The sequence below is a fragment of the Eptatretus burgeri genome, chromosome 5, assembly GCF_056783735.1.
Source record: "Eptatretus burgeri isolate ZD-2024b chromosome 5, Ebu_testis_v1, whole genome shotgun sequence".
NCBI classification, from domain to species: Eukaryota; Metazoa; Chordata; class Myxini; order Myxiniformes; family Myxinidae; genus Eptatretus; species Eptatretus burgeri.
The window spans coordinates 48,899,563-48,924,744 of NC_140965.1; the positions used below are offsets into that span (position 1 = coordinate 48,899,563).

Here is a 25,182-nt window from a genome sequence, read left to right on the forward strand (position 1 = left end):
GATGGAAGTGGATTTGGAAGTAGGTTCCACAGGTGGAAAAAAGAGGAACAAATGAGTGGAGATGAGCAGTGATCCTGGATTTAGGTAGTTTCGCCAGAAAGGGATTTATGGTGGACTGTGTGAGCCCTGCAGAAACCTGGGGGTAGGGGTTGGGAGACAAAGCATGGAAAGAGCAGAGGGTGGAAGACCAGAAAGGAGGTGGGAGAATATGGAGAGACCACTGACCTGTCTGCGATGGTGAAGTGACAAGCCGATAGATTCAGCTTTATTGCAGGATATTTCAATAATCTTAAAGGTTTTGGTTTCCACAACATCAAGCTGAGTAAGATGTGAGACAGGGGAGCCAGCCCAGAGGGAGAGCAGTACTCCATGAAGCTGCAGATGAAGGCCTTGTCGGTAGATAGGAGTTCAGATGTGCCAAGGAAGGTCTGTACGACAGAGGATGCTCAATTGGTGGCTTGCCCAAGAAATATCATGGCTGAAAGTGAGACCCAGGAGTTTGATCGACTGAAATTTCCTCAAGAGGATTGTAAACGAAGTAGATTGTAGGGTTTGCCAGATGGTCCTTTCGGAGAGAGATGAGTGTGTGAGATTTGTCAGGATTGAAAGCCATATTCCAAGTGTTTGACCAGGTTGTGATTTTGTCAAGGTCTCAAGAGAGGGAAGAGGCTGCAGCTTGCCTGTCTGAAAGATGAGAGATTTCACGGCAGAGGGTAGAGTGATCAGCAAATAGATAAAGAGGATTTTCCAGACAAACAGTCAGAAAGATCATTGATGTCAGAAAGATCAGGAATCGGACTGGGCCCAGAACACTACTTTGGTGCACTCCAGCCTTGACAGGGAGAGAAGATGAAGGGATTCCATTGAGTGCCACACATTGGCTACGAAAGTAGAGCCATGTGTGGAGTTGGCCTTGGATGCCATAGGCAGAGAGCTTGGAGAGGAAGTCAAGATGTCAGACTGTATCAAAAGCATAAGATATGTCCAGAGAAATGGCCCTGATCTTATGTCTGACATTGAGGGCCTCCATCCATTGTTGGGTGAGTGGAAGCAGTATGTCCAAGGTGGAGTGGCCCATTATGATTGTTGGTTGTTGGAGAAAAGGAAAGATTTCATATCAAATCTGAAGATGGATTCCATGAACTTGCTGATTATTGGAAGTAAGCTGATAGGTCTGGAGTTCAGGGTATCAGTTTTGCAGTTTTTATGCAATGCAGTGATGTTGGCAGGTTTCTAAAGAGAAGGAAGATGACCTTCCACAGATGACAGGGTGAAAAGTGCGGAGAGAAGGATGTGCAAGAGTAGCAGAGCAGAATTTTAGGACACGTGGGCTAATGCTGTCCGGTCCAGTTACAGAGTCAGAGTCAAGGGTTGAAACAACCTTCTCCACCTTCTCAGGTGCAAAAGAGACAGAGTCCAGGAGCAGTCGGGTATGACGGGGAAGGATGGCTCACGAGAGTGAGGGTTTGGGAAACACAAGATTTGAAGGCAAGCACAGAATTGAGGCATTCGGCCTTCTCACGAGCAGAGTCTGCTGTGATGCCATTTGAAGAGAGGGAAGGAATGGAAGGGGGGCATATATCAGATACAGACTTAACAAGGTGTGACCAGGTTTAGAGGGGGGAGACAAGTTTGAAAGTTTATTGTTGAGGTTGGACAGATGTTGTTTTCTGGCTCTCCTGAGAGTGGACACACGCTTGTTGTGAACTTTTTGCACTGAGATTGCTTTTGATTGGATTAGCCTTCCAGGAAGGGAAGTCAAGTTGTTTCAGAGCAACTACCTCACCACAGGATTCGGCATGCCATGGGCAGGAGGAATGGTAGGATCATTGAAGACAAGATGGGATTAATCCGTGCATAAGAGAGAGCAGGTTTCTGTGAAAGAATTCCCAGGCTGAGTTAGCATCAGGAACAATAGATATAGGAGACTAACCCTGAAGAGAGATAGCTGCTTGCAGTCCCTGCCAATCTGCTTGAGTAAAATGCCAGACTCACCGGCTTTGAGGCAGCTCTCTGAAAATAGCCAGAGATGTTGACTTTCGCAAGCAGGTTTGTGTGTGTGGGGTGTACGGGAAGGCTTGAGTGTGTGGGGTGCAGTGGAAGGCATTTGGAGGTTGGGGTTTGAGGGAAGCATAAAGAGAATGAGGTGAGGAGGGATGCAGGAAGGGAGGACGTGAAGCTTTGAGGGGGTGGGGTGGGGCTGGATGCTTTTTCGATTCCAAATTCCCAACTTTGACAAATGGAGATAAAGATCATGGGATGGGAGATTCGAATGCTTGTTAAATGCGAAGAGAAACAGTGTTCGCACAGGTGAGCGGGGAGGGGTGAGAGGGAAGGGGTTGGATGTTTGTGGACAAGGCGCAGCGCAGACAAACACCTCAGAAAAATAATCCTTTTGAAGAAGAAGAAGAGACATATCGTGGTGGAGAAGAAGAACATGTGTAGTATTTATGAAGAAGATACAAGGGTTGAAATGCTTTCTTAAAATGATTTTTTTTTAAGAAGAAGTCTTTTATATTTAATGTTGATTAGGTTTGGAGAAAAAAAGGTGTGGGGGGAGGGGAGGGCAGGGAATGTTGAATCAGAAACAGAAGGAATTTCAATAGAAATGAGAATCGTTATGCAGTGAAATAATAATAAAAAAATTTGTTTATTTGCCATGTCTTGATTTTTGTTGAAATGAGGAGAGGAAATAGTATTGAGGAAAAACAGCATACACTTTCTATCCGAGGGAAGGCCTTGAGAAAGAAGCCTTGACAGTATGAAACAAATATCACAAAACAACGAATAAATTAACATGAAATATTGTATGGGATTAAAAAAAAAAAGGCAGCACCACTTTTTCAAATGACACACCATAAAACATGATAAATCCGGTTTGGAAAACTCAGCTTTAGTGAGGTGGAAGCGGCAGCTGTAGATTCGACCAACCATATGGAAAAAATCCCCGAACCGAAAGCCATGAACACACGTCCGAGACACGTCCGAGATGTCAAGACACGAGACATGAGACCCTCTCTGTAACCCCTCCACTCCACACCTGCATCTCTCCCATCCTGACAAGCAATCTCGGCCCTACATTTTTGTGAGTACCCCTGTAACTCTTAATTTAATTGTTCATTTGTGTATTTTATTTGTTCTTTATCGATTTGATTAATATTTGTCTCTAATATGCAGTCAAGTGAGGTTAAAGTTATGATAGGGCGACTGAAAATGTGTCCTGGGAACCCTCTATCCCTCCATCCAATTATAACAGTAAATGCGTGGGAATGTTGTTTGCCATTTTGCTTCTGCTTAATGTCGTTTTGCTCAGTGTCGCTCTTTGTAAGAATGCATCCTCAACATGAAGTGGAAACTTGCTGTAGTTTGTTTTAAATTGAAAATTGTACAATTTATTTCAGAAAACATCGCACTTTGCTATTTTTTTTTTTAATCTATGCACTTCAATCTCGTAAACCATAGGTGCATCGATTCTGAGTACAAGTCGAGTCCTGGACTTTTGAGAAAAAAGTATCGTCTTGTACACCAAAAATATTGTAATTATTTAAATATGTGTTCATGCCAACATTTTTTAAAATTCATGACTTGTGGGATGTATGTGCTTTTCAAAAGTAAAATACTCATTTGTTTTTACTTGATCAGGGAAGGACTTTTGATTCTGTTAGTAAAAATCATTAATTTTAGTTTACATTTTCCAGAAGTTTGGTTTTCGAGCAACTTTTATCTCACATCTCTATTGTACAATAATATTTTTTGGTATTCGCAAAGTTAATAATAGTTTATTGAACCATTGCTGGTTGATGGAGGAGTTTGCCAGGGGTGCCCTTTATCAGGGATTTTACTTGCTTGTATCGGGCCCCTCTTACTTCGACTTTGTGTTAAATTGCTGGGATTTCTTGTTTAGCCATCTGACAAGCCCATCATTACCTCGTACTATGCAGATGACGTTTGTGTAGTCGTACGTAATGGTGATGATATTGCTACAACGGTTAATTGGCTGACAATTTTCTTTGGTCTGCACAATATTCGCATACATGCATATTGCATATACATATATGTCTTTTCTGCCATTTATTTGCTATTTTAATTGGTTATTTGCCTTTGTGAATAAAATTGTGTGGATAAAATTATTTCGGAGAAGGTATATTGCTCGGCCATGGATTCATCATCATAGCTGTGTCATCTTTTCTATTTTTCCAAAATCAATCTCATTTGTTTTTTGCATTTCCTCACTCGAAAATGAAAGATCTAAGTTGCATTCTGTATAAGTCCTTGGTACTCTTCAAGGTCAAAAAGCTCCTCTCTTGAAACCTGTCACCACTGGCAGAAACCTGGAATTACCGTTACTGAATCGATGTCTCGGAAAACATTAACAACGGCCGTCTTGGCATTTTGTGCTCATACCACATTTTCTGGATTAATTGTTGTGGAAGTTAATAAAAAAAATATCCCAAAGAGTAATTCATCACCTTTATGTTAAAAAAACAGGAAAAACATGAACTTCATTGTCACAATAACAATATCAAAGCTGACAATGCCATGTATTAATCCTAGTGATGATATCAAATTAATTAATTATGCTTTACCCTTAGCTCATTTACTAAGTCTCCTATTATAGGACAGGGAAGGCTTACATCTGTTGCAGGGGTTGTTTCTTCAATTAGTGCCCCCATTTTTTAATGGCATCTCAGAATTTCTTAGACCCCTACGAGTACTAAACCACCATTTAACTTTATAATTTTATTTTATTTTAGTTTTTTCTTCCTTTTTTTCTGCCAATGTCAGATCTGTATCGCAGATCCAGCTGGGACTTTCGGAATGAAAATTTGCATCAACAATGGGAATAGATAATATGTGGGGTTGACATAATTGTTTGACTTTGACCTCATCTTTAGGTCATGACCTAATTATGGACAATTTAATATTTTTCACCATAACTTTACCAATGTTTGGCCGATCGGAACGACATTGCCATCGTTAAATAGCCTCGAGTCAGGAGCATTTACAATACATTTACATCATACCCCTCTGGGTTAAAAGTCAAGGTGAAATGGCGGTCTGAATAAAATAACACATTTTTGTCATCGCTCAATTTTGCCATTGCGGAATCTCAAAGACCGCTTGGCCTTATAAGATGTTCTTGCATCATAATAGTGTACCCGCAATGAGGTTGTGCAACTGATATTTGATCAGTGTCCTTGACCTACTTTTTTCAGATTGTAACCTAATTAGCAAAAGAGACCTTTTTGATCATAACCTGAATAATTTTCTTCTGATTTTCATGCTGTTGCTTTTTATGGATAGATTGTAGATGGGGACACATTTTCTAAATTTTACATCCCTAAATGTTGAAGGTTAAGGTTATGTGGTGTTCCAAAAAAATGGCCATCATTGGATTGCAGGTGCGGGGGAGGCTTACCCTTGGCGAACGCTTTATGATTGCAGATATCAAGTTGAAATTGATCCTTTACAAGTGAAAATACAAACATTCAGAAATAGGGAGGGAATTCTGAAACACCATTCAACTAGTCATGATTGTTATATTACTGTAATAAATCAACTTTGAAAAATCATACATGTTCAATAAAAAAGGCAATAAAGAGAGGCTTTCCACACCATTTTTTTCTTTAAATACACTGAATGTTTAACGATAAATGTAACAAACCTTAAATGTGACACAGATTCAAAAATACTCACAACTTCAAAGAATTTCATAAGAGTGCTGAAGTTTGGGTTCTTCTTGAAGTTGATGATGGTGGCTGACTGCACACCCTTTCCGGAACACTCTATGTCCACTCGCGGCATCTCAACAGATGACAAGTGAATGCGTTTCAGGTCTCTCAGGCCCCAAAATAGTACCTGTAGCGAGATGATCTATATGTTTACCGCAGCCAAATACTAGAGTTATGCGATTTCTCTGAAGCCAAACTATTCACAAAAGAAAGCAAACATACAGCAAATACAAATAAATATTCATGTAACAAGAGAGACCTAAACTGAACTTATAACAGTGGTGTAACCAGAACTTATACACATCACCAGAACTTGTATTTCTTTCTCCAATTGCAATGCAACTTCATATTTAATATGTAGTTTAAGATTCAAAATTCGAGTTTTTTTATGAAATGTATAAATGAATTAGCCGAGAGGAAAAGAAGAGGTTGTTTTTTTTTTCCTTTGTTGGCCAATCACTCAACACTGTATAAAAATCAAGCAAATCACAAAATGCATCAAAATATGTGTTTGTTTATTCTGCCGAGGCCGAGCGAAGCAAAGTCGAGTCCACTTTTTCCTGAAACGTGAAACAACCAGCAATCCCCAGCTCCAGAAAAGACTTCTTGGAATGCCTGCCGCATTTTCCATGCAATTGTCATGTAGCTTCGTTAAAAAGTTATCCATAGGTAGGCACTCCTATGTTGAAAATTTTGTGTCAATCACTCAAGCGGTTGCGGAGAAAATAATATAAAAGCGAACAAAGGTGAAAAAGCTTCTGAGGACAGAAGAAAAAAATAGCATTGCAAAGCGGGCGTAACCCCTCAGCCCCTTGACGCAAACCAATTTCAAGATGGTGGCCATATTGAAAATCGCAGCACGCCCATTTTCGAAAGGAACCTTCCTCTACTCAACCCCAACACACCCAGACAAAATGGATTTAATCGGACATTGCGTTCTCCTCGAAATTTACGGAAACCAATTTCAAGATGGCTGCCATGGCGGCCATAGCGAAAATCGCAGCATGCCCATTTTGAAAAGGAACCTTCCTCTACTCAACCCCATTATACCTCACAAGAATAAAATCAATGTGTGAAGCCGTTCTCAAGTTATTGTCTGGAAACCAAATTCAAGATGGCTGCTCTAGCTGCCATATTGGATATCGGATTGTGCTGTATATCGAAAGGAACCTTCCTCTAATCACCCCCATTATACGCCCATGAAAATAAAATCAATCTGTCAAGCCGTTCTCAAGTTATTGTCCGGAAACCAAATTCAAGATGGCTACTCTAGCCGCCATATTGGATATTGCATCGCACTGATTATTGAAAGGAACCTTCCTCTACTCAACCCCAACATACCCTGCAAAAATGGATTTAATCGGACAAGGCGTTCTCCTCGAAATCGACGGAAACCAATTTCAAGATGGCTGCCATGGAGGCCACATTGAAAATCGCAACGCACCCATTTTCGAAAAGAACCTTTCTCTACTCAACCCCCAACACACCCTGCAAAAACGGATTTACTCGGACAAGGCGTTCTCCTCGAAATCAACGGAAACCAAAAGTTGACAGACGCCCGGATGCCTGGACGCCCGCCAAATTCAAGATGGCTGCCCTAGCTGCCATATTGGATATCGGATTGTGCTGTATATCGAAAGGAACCTTCCTCTACCCAGCCCCAACACACACTGCAAAAATGGATTTAATCGGACAAGGCGTTCTCCTCGAAATTGATGGAAACCAAAAGTTGACAGACGCCCGAACAAGGCCTATGACAACAACACCCCTTAGCCAATTCGGGCTGAGGGGTAAAAAGGTGAGTGCTTCGGCCGACGTTTCACAACATGGTCAAGGATGGTTGTGGATGCCGATTATGAGTTAACTTTTATTTTATTACGTTTAGCCATTGGAGCTGGCAGGGTGACTGAGAGGTACGCACACCCGCCTCTAAGCTGTCTAGCCTGGGTTTGATTCCTGACCTAGCTATATTTCAATTGTCATCCCAGTGTTTCACAGACAGAGTGATTCATCAATGTGTGTGCCATCTCTCAGATGGATGTTAAATGGGTGTCCTGTCTGCCAGCATTCATTGGTGGATGTTAAAGATCCCATGGTGTCCTTCGTAAAGAGTAGGCGAACCATCGCCGGTACCATGGCCAAATTCCAAATTCCTGTCCTAACTAGTCAAACGTCAGGCCTGGCCAGCTGGTTCAAGAAGACACGGGCCGACCCCACAATGTGGGATAATAGTGGCTGTTGATGAAGACGAAGACGAAGACGAAGAAGAAGAAAAAGATAGCCATTGGTCTCAAAAGTGGTAATTTAATGCATGAGACAACATGTATAAACAGATTTTCAAAACTCATGTATGACTTGCAAACATGTAAGTGTGCCTTCCTTGGTGCCACTTTCTGGTAGATGAAAGGATAACGCAGTAGTAGCGTAGTCGCCTTTGAGCTATCTGGTCTGGGTTTTACTCTGAAGCCAACTCAAAATTTTGACCCTGGTGCTTCATAGGGAGGGCATTTCCTCAATTAGTGTGCCATCCATTGTATGGAGGGTTAAGCTGGGTATCCTCTCCGCTAGCTGGGTGTCCTGTATACTGGCTGGGTGTCATGTATGCCAGCTGGGTATCCTGTATGCTAGCTGGGTCATCCTGTCTGCTAAATGATAGACATTAAATATCTCAGTGTCTTTTGCAATTCAAGGCCATTGTATGCCAGCAACCTCAATGGGGGTCTGGGTGGATCCACTATACAAATGGGAATGAAAAGTTACGATGCTATAAAAATAACTGGCGATTGGATGTGGTCAGCCAGGTGAGGGGCCTCTAAAGAAGAGAAAATACTGCGTTCATTCCCAATTCTACTCTTTTTTTTTCAAAAAGCAGATGAATATTACAGAAATTTTACTGATTTACTGCAATGAGGACCTCATTGCTGAGTATCGCACAGTCAGTCGTTTTGCTAACTTATGCAAATGTGAAATATCATGAGTGATTTCATCCTAAGGGTATGATGGTTTCACTTCAATGTTCTTCCACAAATTTTGTTATTCACCTTCATATTATTTTTACTGTACTATCTCCATCAGTAGGGCTGGCAAGATAGCCTAGAAATAGGCACACTCACATCTAAGCTGTCTAGCCTGGGTTAAAATCCCAAACCAGCTATAAACTGGCTTGCTGGTGTTTTGCATGCAAGGTGATTTATCAATGTGAGTACCATCCTTCGGATGGATATTGAAGCAGGCATCCCATCTGCTTGCATTAGTTGGTGGATGCTAAATATCCCACGGTGTCCTTTCCAAAGAGTAGGCCCATCATCGCTGGTACCCTGAACAAATTCCAATTTCCTGCCACCTTCAGTTGCATGTCAGGCATGGCCAGCCAGTTTGTGAAATAAATGGGCCAAAATCGTTCCCTGGCTGACCCCACTAAAGAGAGGAAATAATTGGGGGGATTAAATGAGCATTAGTAGTCACTATCTCCATCAGAAGGGTTCCCTAATTAACATTCACCGAAAATTGTTCTGCTTAACAGCTTTGTCACTTATGGTTTGATGTCTCGAGGGTTCTGCTTATGTCACAAAGCATACACACAGGCACACACCGTTGACAGACATTTTGGAAAAGAAGTATTCTCACTTCACAATACAGTGAAGTGTGAGAAATAACTAAAAAAAACTACGGCTAATCCGTCTGTCTCCATTAAAGTATTTCAGGAGCATGCCATGAGAAGATTAGAAGGGCATTCGATGGAGTGCATAACTTTGCCATGTAATGCCTGATCCACGAGAACATATCGGGTCAAATACATTTTTGGAATATCATGCTATATATCGTTTTTGGCCCTATCTCTCAATGGTGAAGAATCACTTTAAGATTAAATAATTATCATATCCAGATTTGGATTCAGATCTTCACCAAACTCGAATCAATTCATCCTTGCGACACACCCAACACGTCCACCAAGTTTGATCCAAATCCATCCACAACGCTTTTGAGATATCGTGCTATATATCATTTCTGGCCGGATCGCTCAATGGTGAAGAATCACTTAAAATATTCCAGTAGTCGGATCCGGATAGGATCCGGATCTTCACCAAAATCTCATCAGTTTGTCCTTGTCACACACCCAACCTGCCTACCAAATTTCATCTGGATCTGTCTACAACTTTTTGAGATATCTTGCACACAAACAGACAAACAAACAGACAGAGAGGGGTGAAAACATAACCTCCTTCACCTTCGATGGCAGAGGTAATAAGTATCAAAAATAGTCTCAAATCGGTGACTTAGACCCCGATCACATTCAAACAAAATATAATGCAACAACAACATGGGCTGGGTCTACGAGCTGCAAATTTGATTGGTCATGATGGTGTAAGATGCCATAATATTTTGTCCAAGTACTGATAAACAGGTTTACAGTGTTCAAGTGTATAAATCAATTGAAATAAACTACTAAAAAAACACTTTAAAGGTCATCGAAAAGAAAAATCTGGAACTTTACCACCATTGATGCAGCATCTTTTACACCACCTTATTTAACGCGTCACATTAGATCTTTGTGCCTGTTGTTTGTGTCCTTTACGAAGTCCAAAAAGAGTAAGTTTCCTCTTTGGAATGATTTTCAATTTTCTTTGATTGCCAGACAGGCACACAGAGTTACACAAGAAAAAGAGCAATCAGAGATTGCAGACCCTTGCCAGGACTTGTTTTGTGTGCTATGTTGTGTGGTGTTTGTGTAGTTTTGTGTGGTGTATTTTGTGTGGCGTTTGTTCACTGGTGTTACGTAATTAATAAGAGACATAATTAGAATTGCCACTTTAGAACTGCTGGTAGTGATGACTGGGTACCAAGACGTCCCGCTTTGACACAACCCCACTTTGATCGGACACCTGACCCTGACCTATGATGTTTATTATTATTAATTGAATTCAGAATGGGATTAAAATAAATTCATTTCTAATCAAATGGAAGACCAAATAGGTGCAGTCCTGCATTGGAGTAATCAGAAGGAACCCGAACAAGCAAAAAGAAAAGATGAAGTCATCAGGAGGATGAAGTCATCAAATTGAAATTGATTTTTTTAGAAGTTTGACCTTGAGTTGACCTTTGACCTTGAGTTGACCTTTGACCTTTTGACATCAAAAAATAGTTAGTTTCCTAATTTAGTGGTGCACTATGAAATTGCTGTTTGGTTTCTAAGCCAATCGGATGAAAAATGACGATTTTAGAAATCTGTCCTCAAGATGACCTTTTATCTCAAAATCAATAGGCTTTTCAGTTGAGACTTCATCAACATCTTGGTAAAGTTTTATGAAGATCAGTTTTAATTTGTGACCTGTATGAGATTGACAGTCAGACAGACAGAATAACAAAATCGACTGACCAATATACTTGAAAAAATCTTCAATTTTGCAAATAACGAACTGACACAAAACCAAAAACCCTCCTCTCCTTCGGCAAGGGTAAATATTATCTCCCTCCCCTCTGCACAAATGCGATCAGGCCGAATAGATCACAGCCAAAGTACTGCTAAACTACAGGTTCATTTTCCGAGTCATGTTCCAATTTGTGTTCAAAATATCACATTCAAATGAAATTAAATTGTTCCTTGATCATAAACTCCACCTCCTCCTTTGTATGCAGCACAAGGCTGCGGGTAGCGTCATTGGCTGAAGGCACAGCAAAGCCGCTGATGCAATGCCCCGATTACCAGTACACTGGTACTCATTTCATCGACCTCAGGATGACAGGCTGAGTCAACCCCACCTGGTGTTCATTCAACAGAAGACAGGGGCTCAAACTCAGGACCCTGAGATCCCAAGCCAGCCGTCATAACCACTAAGCCAACACCAGGCTTCGAAGAAATGTTTGATTATATGTTACGATTCATGAACACATAACTGCTTTGATTGATTTTTGTCCAGATTTTTGTTTTTTTTTGTATGCCTTGTCGAGACTCGTGTGAGAGCTAACACACAACACATAGCAAGGGGGTGTGAGACAAGAGGGGCGGGAGTGGGAAGGACAAAACAGTGGGGAACAGAGACATTAGGAGATCTGTGGAAGGGAGAGGGATGAGGCGGGGAACACGTGGTGTACAAGATGGACATTACAAGGACTTTCAGGAAGGAAAGCAGGGAATTTGAAGGAGATGGTTTTGGGGTGGATTAAGGGGGTAGAAAAGATCGAGGATTTGGATGGGTGATGATAAGAGATGGTGGTGAACAGCTGTTTTGAAGGCCTGGAGGGGAAGAATGGGATTGAACAGAGTGATGGAGTTTATTTCAAAGACGGGAAGAAAGAGAAATGAAAGAGTGAAGGTGAGCAGTGATTCCTGATTTTGGTAGTTTTACCAGAAGGGGGTTGTTGTCGGACCTTGAGCGCCCTGCAGAAATATGGTGGGGACAAATCGCAGACACAGCAGGGGGGGGGCGAGACCGGAGAGGAGACGGTAGAAGACAGAAAGACCACCGACCAACCTGCGGTGATTGAGTGAGAGGCCCAAAGACTCAGCCTCATTACGGGAGATGCCAATGATCCAAAATGCGTTGGTTTCCACAGCGTGAAGCCGAGAAAGGTGGGAGGCAGGAGCACCAGCCCAGAGGGGAGATCAGTACTCCATTAGGCTGTGGATGAAAGCTTTGTATGTGGTCAGGAGCTCAGGTGAGCCGAGGGAGGACTTTACATGATGGAGAATTCCCAGTCGGCAACTGGCTTTGGAGGCAAGGTGGGAAATCTGGCTTTCCCAGGAAAGATCATGGCAGATCGTGAGACACAGAAGCTTGAAAGAAAGGACTTCTTCCAGAGGATTGCTGAGAAAGTGGATGGGGGGGGGTCCAAACGGTCCTTTCGGAGAGACATAGTGAGAGTGTGAGATTTGTCCATATTGAAAGACATGTTCCACGTGTTGGACCAGTTTGTGATTTTACCAAGATCTGCAGTGAGCGAAGAAGCTGCTGCTTGCCGGTCTGAGGGATGACAGATGGTACGGCAGAGGGTGGAGTCATCAGCAAAGAGATAAAGAGGATTTTCCAGAGAGTCAGAGAGATCGTTGATGAAAACCAGAAAAAGAACAGGGCCCAGAGCGCAACCTTGAAGAACTCCAGCCTGGACAGGAAGAGGGGATGAGAGAACTCCATTTAGGGCCACACGTTGACTGTGACAGGAGAGGAGGTCTGCGAGCCATGAGTGGAGATGGCCTTGGATACCACAGGAAGAGAGTTTGGTGAGCAGGGCAGGGTGCCAGACCGTATCGAAAGCACGTGATATGTCAAGGGATATGGCTCTGATTTCATGTCCGCCATTGAGGACTTCCATCCATTGTTGAGAGACCAGAAGCAGCATATCCAGGGTAGAGTGATCTGGTCTGAAAGCCAACACGTGATGGGATACACAAATATCCACATCATTTTGTTTCACAATAGAAGCCTGGTGTTGGCTGAGTGGTTAGGGTGGGGGCTTGGGATCCCAGGGTCCTGAGTTCAAGCACTGTTGGCTGCTGAATTAACACCAGGGGGTTGACTCAGCCTGTCATCCATCTGAGGTTGGCGAAGTGAGTACCAGTGTACTGGTCCCGGTGTATGCCCCAGTTAGAATAGGTATACCATATCCCTGTGTGTCGTAAGAGGCGACCAGGGTTGGCGTCAGGAAGGGCATCCGGCCATAAAACATTGCCTCAAGAAAAAGCCTAACCCCTGCACAGCAGGGGAAAATGGCTGCAAAAATGGTCATTTTTTATTTTTATTTTGTTTCACGATGCGATCAATGATGGCCGACCAGTAGCCATTTTAGTTGTAAAAAAAACAACAAACCTGGTACTGAACACGTCCTCAACCATCTCTCAAACATGCAAGTACTGATCTTGTTTGAACTTTGCACACAGATAATAATCAATGATTTCTTACATCGCCAAGTCATTGTTTTTCAAGATCCAATCAAAGATGGCTGACTAGCAGCCATTTTAGTTGTCAAAAACACCCGATGTTGAACACGTCCTCAAGCATTTCTCAGACATGCATATACCGATGTTGTTCAAACTTGACACACCGATAACGAATGATGGCTTACATACGCAAGTCATTTTTTTCGAGATCAGATCCAAGATGGCTGACTAGCGGCCATTTTGTAACTTAAATGTGTTCCTAACCATTTCTCAGACATGCATGCTCTGATTTCGTTCAAACTTGGCACAAGTACAGTACATGATAGCATACATGTGCACCTCACTTTATTTTGCGATCTGATCAAAGATGGGTGACTAGGAGACCAGCGGCCATTTTAGTTGTACCTAAATATTGGCAAGCTCCGTGCAGCTCCATGCAGCAAAATTACTAAGACATCAGGGTCTATGACATTTTTTTTGTCTTTTTTACATATTACCTCCACCACCGAAGGGAAAGAAGGTTATGTTTTCACCCCTTTCTGTCTGTTTGTGTACAGAATATCTCAAAAAGTTGTGGACGGATTTGTGGACAGGTTCATTGTGTGATAAGGATGAACTGATTATATTTTGGTGAAGATCGGATCCGGATCTGGATATGAGAATGATTTAATTTCCAAAGTGATTCTTCATCATTGAGAGATAGAGCCAAAAACGACATCGGACTGTATAACATGATATTTGAAAAATGCATTGGGCCTGATATGTTCTCGTGGATCAGGCATTATGTGGCAGAGGTATGCGCTCCACCGAGTGCTCTTCTAGTTCTTCAAGTAATTTGATTGTTTAGTTATGTGTAGTTTTGTTTTAGTTATGGCGTGCCCAACACAAGCAAGTTGCTTCACAGGATTGATGCCACCTTCTGTTAATGTTTTGTTTTATATTTAAAGAAGGAAATAAATGTTGATTGATTGATTGAATGATTGATACGCATCTTACCTCAATTCTATACTTGACAAGAATCGGCCGAATGGTCTTCGGGACAGGCACTAATGGTCCCAATGAGGTCATCGATGCAGAAGTCATTGGTGGTAATTGTTCAGGTCCCCCTTCTGGAATCTGTGCAGGAAGACATGGTAACTGTGATTTTTGAAATTCAAAATGTAACATTCATGAGAATTTAATTATCACATACGTATTAAAGATGAAAGTAATGGGAATAGCATCATGCTCATTTATGGAGGACAAATGGTCGCTTTTATGTCATTGAAGCAGGTGATGAAGGTGAATGTGAGGGTTAAAAATAACACAGCTGTGCAAGTGCTGCTACTAGATGATATGTGCAGACAGCAGATGTTTGCAAAATAACCTGAAGGAGTTCAAATGCAGCAAGCAGTTCCCCTGCTGGGCACATCCCACGGAAGATGGGGTAGTAGTCCAACGAAGGAGGAAATTTTGGTGGCAAATAATTCTCGTTGATCATCACTACAGGACGTGCGACAGCACGCCCAATGTATTCTGATTTATTCTGTCAGGGTTGTTCAGGAAATGAAAGGTCTTTACAAACAGGTATATTCGGACTAACACAATGTTCAATCAGTTAAACACATGTATACGCATGCACATTTAGGCACACCGATCAAATCATATTTCAAACACAAAGAAATTACAACTGCACTTATAATCATAATACTGTTTGCTTCTCCATCTGTACATTTCCACCTGTCCTCAGTCTCACCACATTGTCATGATCAGCCACCATTTGTGATGTGTGTCCTATGGGGGTTCAATGGACACAATTGCTTTTTCCTGAAAAAAACAATTGTATTCGTGAAAGAGCGAGAGCAGAATGGAATGGAGCAAAACAGAAAGTGGGAAACACAAAGAGCAGAGTAGAAGCAAGAGTGCGATCAAGAGGAGGAGGAGGAGGAGGAGGAGGAGAAGGACACGTGGGGGTGAACAAGCTGCACATAAGCTGAATGAAACACAGGAAGAAGAGGAAGGGGAAAGCAGGGATGAAACAGAAAAGGAACAAACTGACCGAAAATTAACAAATGAAAATAGGTGAGGGAGAGGAGGGAAAAAATCACGATAACCTTGAAAAACGAGTGCTTGGGAATGGGGTCATTTGGCATAGACAACACGAGTATAGATGACATGAGGTAGTGGTGAACAGCTGTCTTGAAGCCCTGGAGGAAAGAATGGGACTGAACAGACTGGGGAAGTTGGTTCCACAGGTGAGATAAAAGAGAAACAATGAGTGGAGGTGAGCAGTGAGCCGAGAATTTGAAAGTTTAACAAGAAGAGGGTTACTGGGAGTGGAGTAATTCAGTGATCCAGAAGAGGGGTTGGCATTGGATGCCATAAGCAGAGAGTTTGGAGATCAAAGCGGTGTGCCGGACTGTATTAAATGCTCAAACTATATCCAGAGAGACGGCCCTGATCTCATGTTTGACAATGACAGCGTCCATCAATTGTTGGGAGAGTACAATAGAAGCAGCATGTCCAGAATCCCACAATTCCTTGTACTGAATTTATTTTTATACCAAATAAGTCTCATGGAGGGGTTTGTAGGTAAACCACAAACAGAATTAGTGGTAGACATTAGTGTACTTTCATGTAAATCACTCTTATATTTATACACAGTGGGTGATTTGAACCCGTGTTCCAGATTCAATGAGCCATCCATTCTGATGGGAACGATAAACATGCGGTCCAGCATCATGCCAACGGGACAATATTTTCTTGAAAACGTGAAATTGTCACAACATCTATTACATTTCTGATTGTGAGAATAAAGAGTGTATTTTTTTTTTCATTCATCAAAATAATATAATAACTGAACGTCAAAAGAAGATTCAAAATAATAATAACTGCATGTCAAACCAAACTCATTGTTTCCACAAACAATTGAACTCACCGAATGCTACCAAATGTAATCACACAAATACATAATGATCAGTAATGCTGGAAAATGCCACAAAATGGATGTCATTGTATTGTGACTGTTGGGTTACTTTACATGATCTAAGGTTCATAGTGGAGGCCATTAATTATCTTCAAAAAGGGAAAGGTGTTGGCATTGTTGTGACGTCGCTGGTACCCAGTGTAACGATATTGTTGAATTATATGCTTGCTTAATTGGCTGTATTCATCTGGCCTGTACGTGTTGTGCGCATGTGCTAATAAATCCGACAGTTGGTCCGGGCAAGGTGATCCTATTGTGTCTGTCGTCATTACACCCAGAGCACCCTGGGAAGTGACGGCATTTCCTCCAAGCTCAGTGAATGTGTTTGGCTCATCTACCAGTCTTGTGTTGTGTCAAATATGTTCATGTGTATGTGTGTGTGTGTGTGTGTGTGTGTGTGTGTGTGTGTGTGTGTGTGTGTGTGTGTGTGTGTGTGTGTGTGTGTGTGTGTGTGTGTGTGTGTGTGTGTGTGTGTGTGTGTGTGTGTGTGTGTGTGTGTGTGTGTGTGTGTGTGTGTGTGTGTGTGTGTGGGTGTGTGTGTGTTGCTTAAGTAGAATAATTTCTCAATGGGATTAATCATTCACATGATCATTTTCTACATGTGTAGCAAGAACACGAAGACAAATTCGGACTTACCAAGGCATCCTGGTCAAATATCTCGATGATCACCAAAGGAGGGTCTTCTCTCATCTCTTGCTCATTTCCATAAAGTCTGATGTCATCAAAAACCAACATCTGGTCCCATGTTGGACAGAGAGACTCGTTGATCACCTGCACCAAACAAAGCAGAACAACTCGCCATTTGTTTATTCACTTTTGTTATTCTTCATTACCTCCGGCACCAAAGGTGGACAGAGGTTATGTTTTCACCCCTTTTTGTCTGTCTGTGTGTGGCATATCTCAAAATGTTATGGACGGATTCGGATAGACGAATTTTTGAATTGCTGAGTGATTCTTCACCAATTGAGAGATGGGGTCAAAAACGATATACTGTATCGCATGATATTTCAAAGTGTTGTGGACAGGTTATGACAAAACATGGTTGGCTGAGTTGGGTAGGTGACAAGAAAAAGCTGATGAGATTTTGCTTAATGGTCCACAGAATCAGAAAAAAACATACATATTTTTTAATGTGATTATATTGATTTTTAAGTAATAAACAAAGAACTGAATGTGGCTTGGAATTCAAATAATTTTTTGAGGTGTTCCAGTTAAAAAAGCAAACCCGTCAGGTACCCACCCTAAAAGTTCCAAATAAACTGCCATGACGTAATTGAGGGAAAGATTGTCAGCATGCAATGGATAATGGCCACACAACTCGCTTCACACTCGTCAGAAAGTGAATTTGATGAATAACTTTCTGATTAAGAATCCCCAGATTAAGACTATAGTCAAAATCATTATGTAGAAGGTGCTGTCAAACCTTACATGTATGAAACTGAGGTCGAAGTGACGTCATTGAGGGGGAGGGGGGAGTCAATGAATAATTATTTTGGGAGCGGGCCCAATCGAGTGTAAAAGGACACCAAATAACATTAAAAAAAATTTCCTTTCCAGATATGTATTAAAGAAAAGAACAACGATTAAGTGTTAAGTGAAGCCATATCTATTAATTTAACCAAACATCATTTTCTAATTCTGTGGACCTTTAAGGTCTGAATGTTGTCGATCTGGCCTGTCATTGGGATGCAACAAATAAAGTGTTGAACCTGGCAGAGGTATGCACTCTATGGAGTGCCACTCTAGCGTGTTAATCAGGTGTCCATCACTATTTTTAATCTATCACTCTTTGTTACATATATCTGTGATGGCAGTGGCAAACCACACAGTATAACCCTTGCCAAGAAACTGCTTTGGGAGCACTGACATTCTTTAACAGAGTATGGTAGATCAGAATAAAAATATGTGTGTATATATATATATATGTGTGTGTATAAAAAAAAATATATATATATATATATATATATATATATATATATATATATATATATATATATATATATATATATATATATATATATATATTGTGTTGCGGTTCTGCAAAAACACATGCCTCAAAGGCATTGGCACCCAACATACAGTGATCCCCAGGCAGTTATTTCATTAGTATTCATGTAGTTAGTCCTCCCCTCATGTCTTGTGGGTTAATGGGACGAAATGCGTTGTGTGGGTCGTGTAGTCAGGTCTAATAAATATCTCCGATTCTACTCTGACCCCGACTCCAGCCCTTTACTTTGAGCCATAGCACAAAACAAGCATGCAAGCACATACGCCATTCAATAGACAATTGTTAATAAGCACACTGTGATGCCTCCTGTGGCTCGGATCATCCCCATCTCCGTTGCACACAAGACAGTCTGCCCGGGGATTTGGGCGCCATTATTTCATTCGAATCTGCATGCCAATTCCCAACGGGCACCTCACCTTACCCCGCACCTCGCTCACCAAATCTCACCACTTCGACCACAAACGCCTACCGCACATGGGAAAAATATTCCCGCACCCCCTCGTACCTCTGTATTGCCACAATTTGCCACTCTATTTTGAGGAGCACCACAAGGCGTCTGATCGTTCTCAACACCGCACGATGCTCGACCACACAAAAGATGCTAATAGCTACACCGCATCTCACCGGGATGCCCTAGGTGAGCATCCAGAATTGTTGCAACCCTCATCCAGTCGTCAGACCATGGCAAGACCAGAGAAACGAGGAGGGTCACGGGAAGGGTGATCCAGGAGATTGGTTCGGGTCCCGGGTGTGCATTTTGGCTCATGAAGGGGTCTGTGGGTGGTGGAGAAAGTCCACTGCCATCTGACATACAGAGTACACTTGGTGCACATTCAGGGCCGGGGTGCCAGCTCAGGGAGCATGCCCCAATTTCATGTCAGGAGCTCTGAGCCGTGCCAAAGCTGATAAGCATCTGAGCCAGTTTCCTGTCCCGGAGCCTGGCAGGGCGTGGCTAGGGCCACTGTGACCCAATAGAGGAGGAGGATATGGGCCACAGCACGTCGCTTTCCAGTCCTCACCCCACCCTTAACCTGGGGCTTATAAAAGGGGGTAGCGCGGAGCCGATAGAACGCGCTTCTTCAAAAGAGCTTCTTCTTTGAGAACCTGATTCGAGTGTGACTGCCATCCTTCGAGACTGCCTGCCATGCTGTCGATGTTCCGCCAGCCCCACAAAGCCAGATGGACCAATGTGGAGTGCACATTGCCACAAGCCCCGGTGAAAAAATAGGCAAGAGATAACGTGCCATATCACGAGGTGGGAATGCTCAGGCAGAGCGTCCCACGGAGGTACACGCTACACATGCAGACCTTTACACGACTAAGTTAGGGATCTTCCTTCTCACGCATCTATTCATTTCCTGTCTCTGTCTCTGTCTCTCTCTACCATCTTCTGTGGATGCAGAAAGAAGAACGTTACTGACTCGCAATCCTATTTTCCTCTGGCATGACACCGCACCTCTCATGTTGCCTACATAGCACCTCCTCACTCCCGCACTGTAGACAGCAGTATCTTTCAAAATACCCCTCCCTAAGCGTCCTGGGCCACATTGGTCAGCCGACCATGCCAGGTTGTGCGCCAGACATTGCGCACAACCTCACCTCTCTCTTACTGTGTGTGTGTGTGTGTGTGTGTGTGTGTGTGTGTGTGTGTGTGTGTGTGTGTGTGTGTGTGTGTGTGTGTGTGTGTGTGTGTGTGTGTGTGTGTGTGTGTGTGTGTGATGTTACCTGTCCTAGATTAAGTAAGATTGCAGAAGATAGTCGGGATAATCCTGCTCCATGTCTTCTTTTGCAAGTTGCCTTTTGCTGCACTCCACAAATACCTTGCTATCCCCTGCTGTACATAAAAATAAATCCCCATTCACTGTGCCACATACCTTTCCTCATTTGGTTGTAAATAAATGTGTTATGAAGAAACCCGGTCTTGGCTTAAGGCCCGGTCACACCTTGACGTTTTAGCCAGCGATGGCAACGTATTAAAATGTATCTAAAACGCTGACTTACGTTGAACTTTTGATGTTTTTATTTTAAAGATTCGGACGTATTCATAGCAACTTGGTCTTATGTATAACGCATTGGTAACGGACACAGAACGTTTCGTTGTGTTATAGATAACTTATACCAACGAATGCTGAACCTGTTGTCGGCCTACACAACCGATGCCCAACGATAGTCTAACTTAGGCATAGCGCGTTGCACGCATCGCCGACGATGTCGTGACGTAGCCTATTAAAAGGCTGACGCACAACGATTCGAATCATAACTGCCGTAGAAATGGAAGTGTCAACATTGCGGTCACACCTTGGCGATCTTGCCAGCGTATGCCGACCTAAGAAAAATGTGTCTAAAACGTTGGGGCACGTCAAATACGGTATGAGTAAGTTTGGTATACGTGAGTACAATGCTAAAGTACGCTATCATACGTCGTAGTAAGTAGAGTTCGTCAAGAAATTTTAAACATGTTCAAAATTTTACGATGTACTCGGCGTATGACACACGTTCCGCATGCGATGGGGATAAGTTGTACACACGCTATGCGGACGCTTACACACGTCCACAAAGGCTACTTATAAGCTACTCATAAGTCGAAACACGTCGCGGTAATGTCTTTCTTACGCGAAACTTATTTCTAACTTATGTTTGACGTGCTTTGAAAAAATTCTTTACGTAGTCCCAACACACATTGATGAATGTAGACGTATTCCAATGAGGCCTTCCGGTCGACAAAAAAAAAAAAATAATGTGTTTCTAGCTTACAACTGCCATATAAAGACGTGTTCCCAGCGGTTTTGGGAATTGGTATATAAAAATGGTGTTCATAAAAGGGGAACCCAACAGTGTTTTCGAGTTCCTTTTTGAGTCGATGTCCATGTCAGCAGTAACAGTATCAGTATCAGTATCAGTATTAATATTAGTATTAGTATTAGTAGTAGTTTGTTCATGTTGGCGGTAGTAGGTGAGTGTGAGGGGGAGGGTGTGGGTTATGATGGATCGTCCTTGCGTTTAACGATTTAATGATTTAAATGATAAACTCAACGATTTGAATGGCTGCATCTCCACTATTGAAAGTAGACGCTTGCGCTCAACAATTGGATTTTTTTTACACTCAACGACTTTTAAACGGTACCACTCAGCTAGTTTCATTGTTTACAATGAACGATTTCAATTGCTGTCACTCGCCTTTGTTTTTTGACGATGGGGTTTGGAAATTTGAAGCGTTTCTTCTGAACGTGTTAAAACGCTCAAACTCGACTGTTTTAAATAGACGCTGCCGATGGACAATTGGAATCATAGCCAAGCTAGACATCGAAGTGTGAACATCCTCGTCATGCCGAAGAAAAGTTTGAAGAATGCTGCAAATAAGTGTCCTGGCCGTGGCCGTGGACGCTGACGCAAGGACGATCCATTATACCGACGTCTTTCAGCCTATGAGTAACTTAAAAGTAACGTCTGTCGATGTGTGGCAATGATCACGTAACGTGCCAACAACACGTTAATCATAGGTTAGAAATAAGTTTCGGGTACGCTAAACATTACCTCGGCGTGTCTCCACTTATGATTAACTTACAAGTAGCATGTGTTGACGTCTGTCAACGATCGCAGACCGTGCATACAACTTGTGGCCAGCGTAGCGGAACGTGTGAGTCATACGCCGGCATACGTCGTGAAATTTCAAGCATGAAAAAATTTGAGGACAACCGAAAAGTACAACGTTTAAAGCCAACGTACAACGACGTATGGCAGTGTTTTTCAGTGTGCTCTCAATGTTATCAAAACTTACCCATAACGTATTGTTACGTTTGAGGGGGGGTATGCATTCAAAGGGTAATTAGGATGTTTAATTAGGTATGCCATGCTGTTTGAGTTTACCAGGATCTCGATGTAATAAGTAGCAATTCAGTGGTGATAAGTTGTCTAGTAAATGTTCATTTCTTCAAGGGGGAAATGATAATTGTCACATAATTAGATAGGGACACGGGATAGGGTAAGTGTGTCTGCGTAAACCCCTTTTTGGTATTCTCTGGAGACTGGCCATGACGTCACAGGACAGTGCAGCGGATGGCTCCGCCCCGTGATCACGATTGGCAGAAGGCGACGGCGGTGGGCCAATAAACGGCTCGATTGGAAGTGACGAGGACAGGAGGATAAAAAGGTTCTGTTCGGGGTCGAAAAGGTAGAGGAAGAAGATTACAACCAAAAGATCGTGTTTTTTTGGTGTGGAGGCTGTTGCGCGGGGAGCATCCTTGTTGTTGTGCTGATTCGATCGTGTTCTTCATCGTGTCTTGGAGCCTTGCTGAGCCTCGTGCCTCACCTTGGTTGGCTCTGGGGTTCTGCTGACTCTGAGTACGGAGTCGAACGGCGGGCGGACCTGCCTCCCTCTCCTGCTCACAACTTGGCGCCAGAACTGGTTCCCTGGCAGCTATGAGCGGACTTGGGCCAAGACCAGGAGGTCGACAGCACCACGATTTCTCCTGCCCCCCTGACGAGAGCAAGGCCAGCTCGTTCGACGCCGATCCACGGACAGTTGAGTCCACACCACGGTCCAGCCTGACCACCAGAAATAGCTACGTTTTGTGTGTGTGTGTGTGTGTGTGTGTGTGTGTGTGTGTGTGTGTGTGTGTGTGTGTGTGTGTGTGTGTGTGTGTGTGTGTGTGTGTGTGTGTGTGTGTGTGTGTGTGTGTGTGTGTGTGTGCTTGGCGCCTTAGAGGGATTGAGAACTGTATATTCATTGGAATTGTCTTTGTTTTTCCCCATGCCCGATCCCACACCATCCTGTCGAATCGCCCCAGATCCCTCTTCTTGCCGAGTCTTGTTATTTCTGGTAATAATAAAAACAAATAAACATCATCAACTCAGTGAAAAGTGACTCGTGCCACCTTCCTCGTCCCATTTGCGGTAGAGCGATTAGAACCGCCATGTTTGAGTTATAAATAAATAAACAGCCTCCATCGTTTCGGCTCATTCTACGTTGGCGGGACTGTTAAAGTCCCGTGAACGTCACATTGGTGTCAGGGTGTTGGATGTTCGAACCCCTCTAAATTATATACCAGGATTAAAATCTCGCCACGAATTGGAATATAAAATTATTACAGAAAAACGCGCGAGCGCGGGAAAATTTTGGCGGGATTTTTCAAATTTAAATTAATTGGCGGCAAACGGGACTTCTGCACCATGGCGGATGTGCAGATGTTTGAGGAGGAAGGCCACGTGTCTGGCAGCGAGTCGGGGGAAGAGGGGAGAGACGGGGGTAGGGTTGGAATCTCCCCCGTTCCGAGCATGGACAGTGCTTCATTGCCCGTAACGGGGCCGGCAGCGCCGGAAACCGGCACGATGACGATCCAGACACTGTTGGAACGTTTAATAGGGGACATGACGGTACAAATGGAAAATCAATTCGTGACACAGAGGGCAGAAATGACGGCACAGAGGGCAGAAATGACAGATCAATTGGGGGTAATGGGGGTACAGTTGGGTGCACGGATTGATTTAATGAGGGATGAATTGGGGGAAAAGATGGAGAAAATGAAAACTGAGATGCAGGAGTGTGTGGATGTTAAATTGGGAGAAACACAAAGTAAATTCGAGGATAGATTGGAGGAAACAAAGGTAGAAATTACATTGGAGGGGGAAAATATACGGAAAAAATTGGTAGATAAAATTGATGCAACGAACATTCGGGTTGATAAAGTGGATGAAAGCCTGGAACGTCATCGTGCCTGTGTGGATGCTCGTATGCAGCTGCAAGTTGAAGAGTGGAGAGAGCTGAGGAAGCAAGGGATGAATTTGGCAGAGGAGGTAAAAGGATTGGAGGCTCGTTTGGACGAACAAGATAAAATTATGAGCCAAGATGAAGTCTTGGATAAAGGCCTGGTAGAGCCGTCTTTTGTAAGTAGAGTGTCCGGGTTGGTTGAGGAGCAGCTACAAACTCGCGACAGAGCCTTGGAGGAGGTTGTGCGGGCCCAGAAGATCCTGCGGGAAGAGGTGAATCGGTCCATTCAACGTTTGGAACAGGAGGCAAAATTGACCCATGAGACCCTCACCACAAAACATTTTTGGCCACAGTGGGCTCCGAAATTGGATACGCAGCCACAAGGGTGTTTGATCCTTGGGCTGGATTCGGACAAGGGAGAAACTGAGAAGCGGGCCACCGTAAAAGTGATCCCCCTGGTAAATTTTGACGGGTCAGGGAGCGTTGAAGCTTTTCTGATGCAATTTGAGTGTATTTCCCGACTAAACGGGTGGAATGAGCAGGAACGTACAGGGAATTTGGTGGCAATGTTGCGGGGACCAGCCTCAGATGTGTTAAACGTGATCGCGGAGGGGATGTTGACCAGCTCCCACATTTGCGAGGCGTTGAGCCGTCGGTTTGGGTTTGCAGTGAACTGTGATCTGGTGCGGGCCCAGCTCCAGCACCGCAGATTAAAGCCGGGTGAGACAGTGCAGGAGCTGGCACAGGACATTTACCAATCAGTCAGGATCGCGTATCGGGACCTTACAGTGGAGGCATGGGACAGACTGGCACGAGAGAAATTTTTAGCTGCTCTTCCTGACCCTGAGGTCCGAGCGCTAGTGGAGTTACAGGATCCACCCACCGTTCACCGAG

The 25,182-nt window shown here is 43.1% G+C and overlaps 1 protein-coding gene across 6 annotated transcripts in view; it reads right to left on the reverse strand.

Annotated features, from left to right (window-relative positions):
* The window catches only part of LOC147026391 (otoferlin-like), a 241,570-nt gene that overhangs the window by 66,207 nt on the left and 150,181 nt on the right, over window positions 1-25,182 (reverse strand). For all 6 annotated transcript variants that reach the window (XM_085881790.1, XM_085881793.1, XM_085881789.1 and 3 more), the window contains exons 25-28: window positions 17,210-17,344; window positions 14,975-15,133; window positions 14,605-14,724; window positions 5,698-5,859 (exon numbers count right to left, since the gene is read on the reverse strand). In XM_085881790.1, coding sequence (XP_085737916.1) covers window positions 5,698-5,859; window positions 14,605-14,724; window positions 14,975-15,133; window positions 17,210-17,344 — 576 coding nt within the window. The remainder of the gene's footprint in view (window positions 1-5,697; window positions 5,860-14,604; window positions 14,725-14,974; window positions 15,134-17,209; window positions 17,345-25,182) is intronic.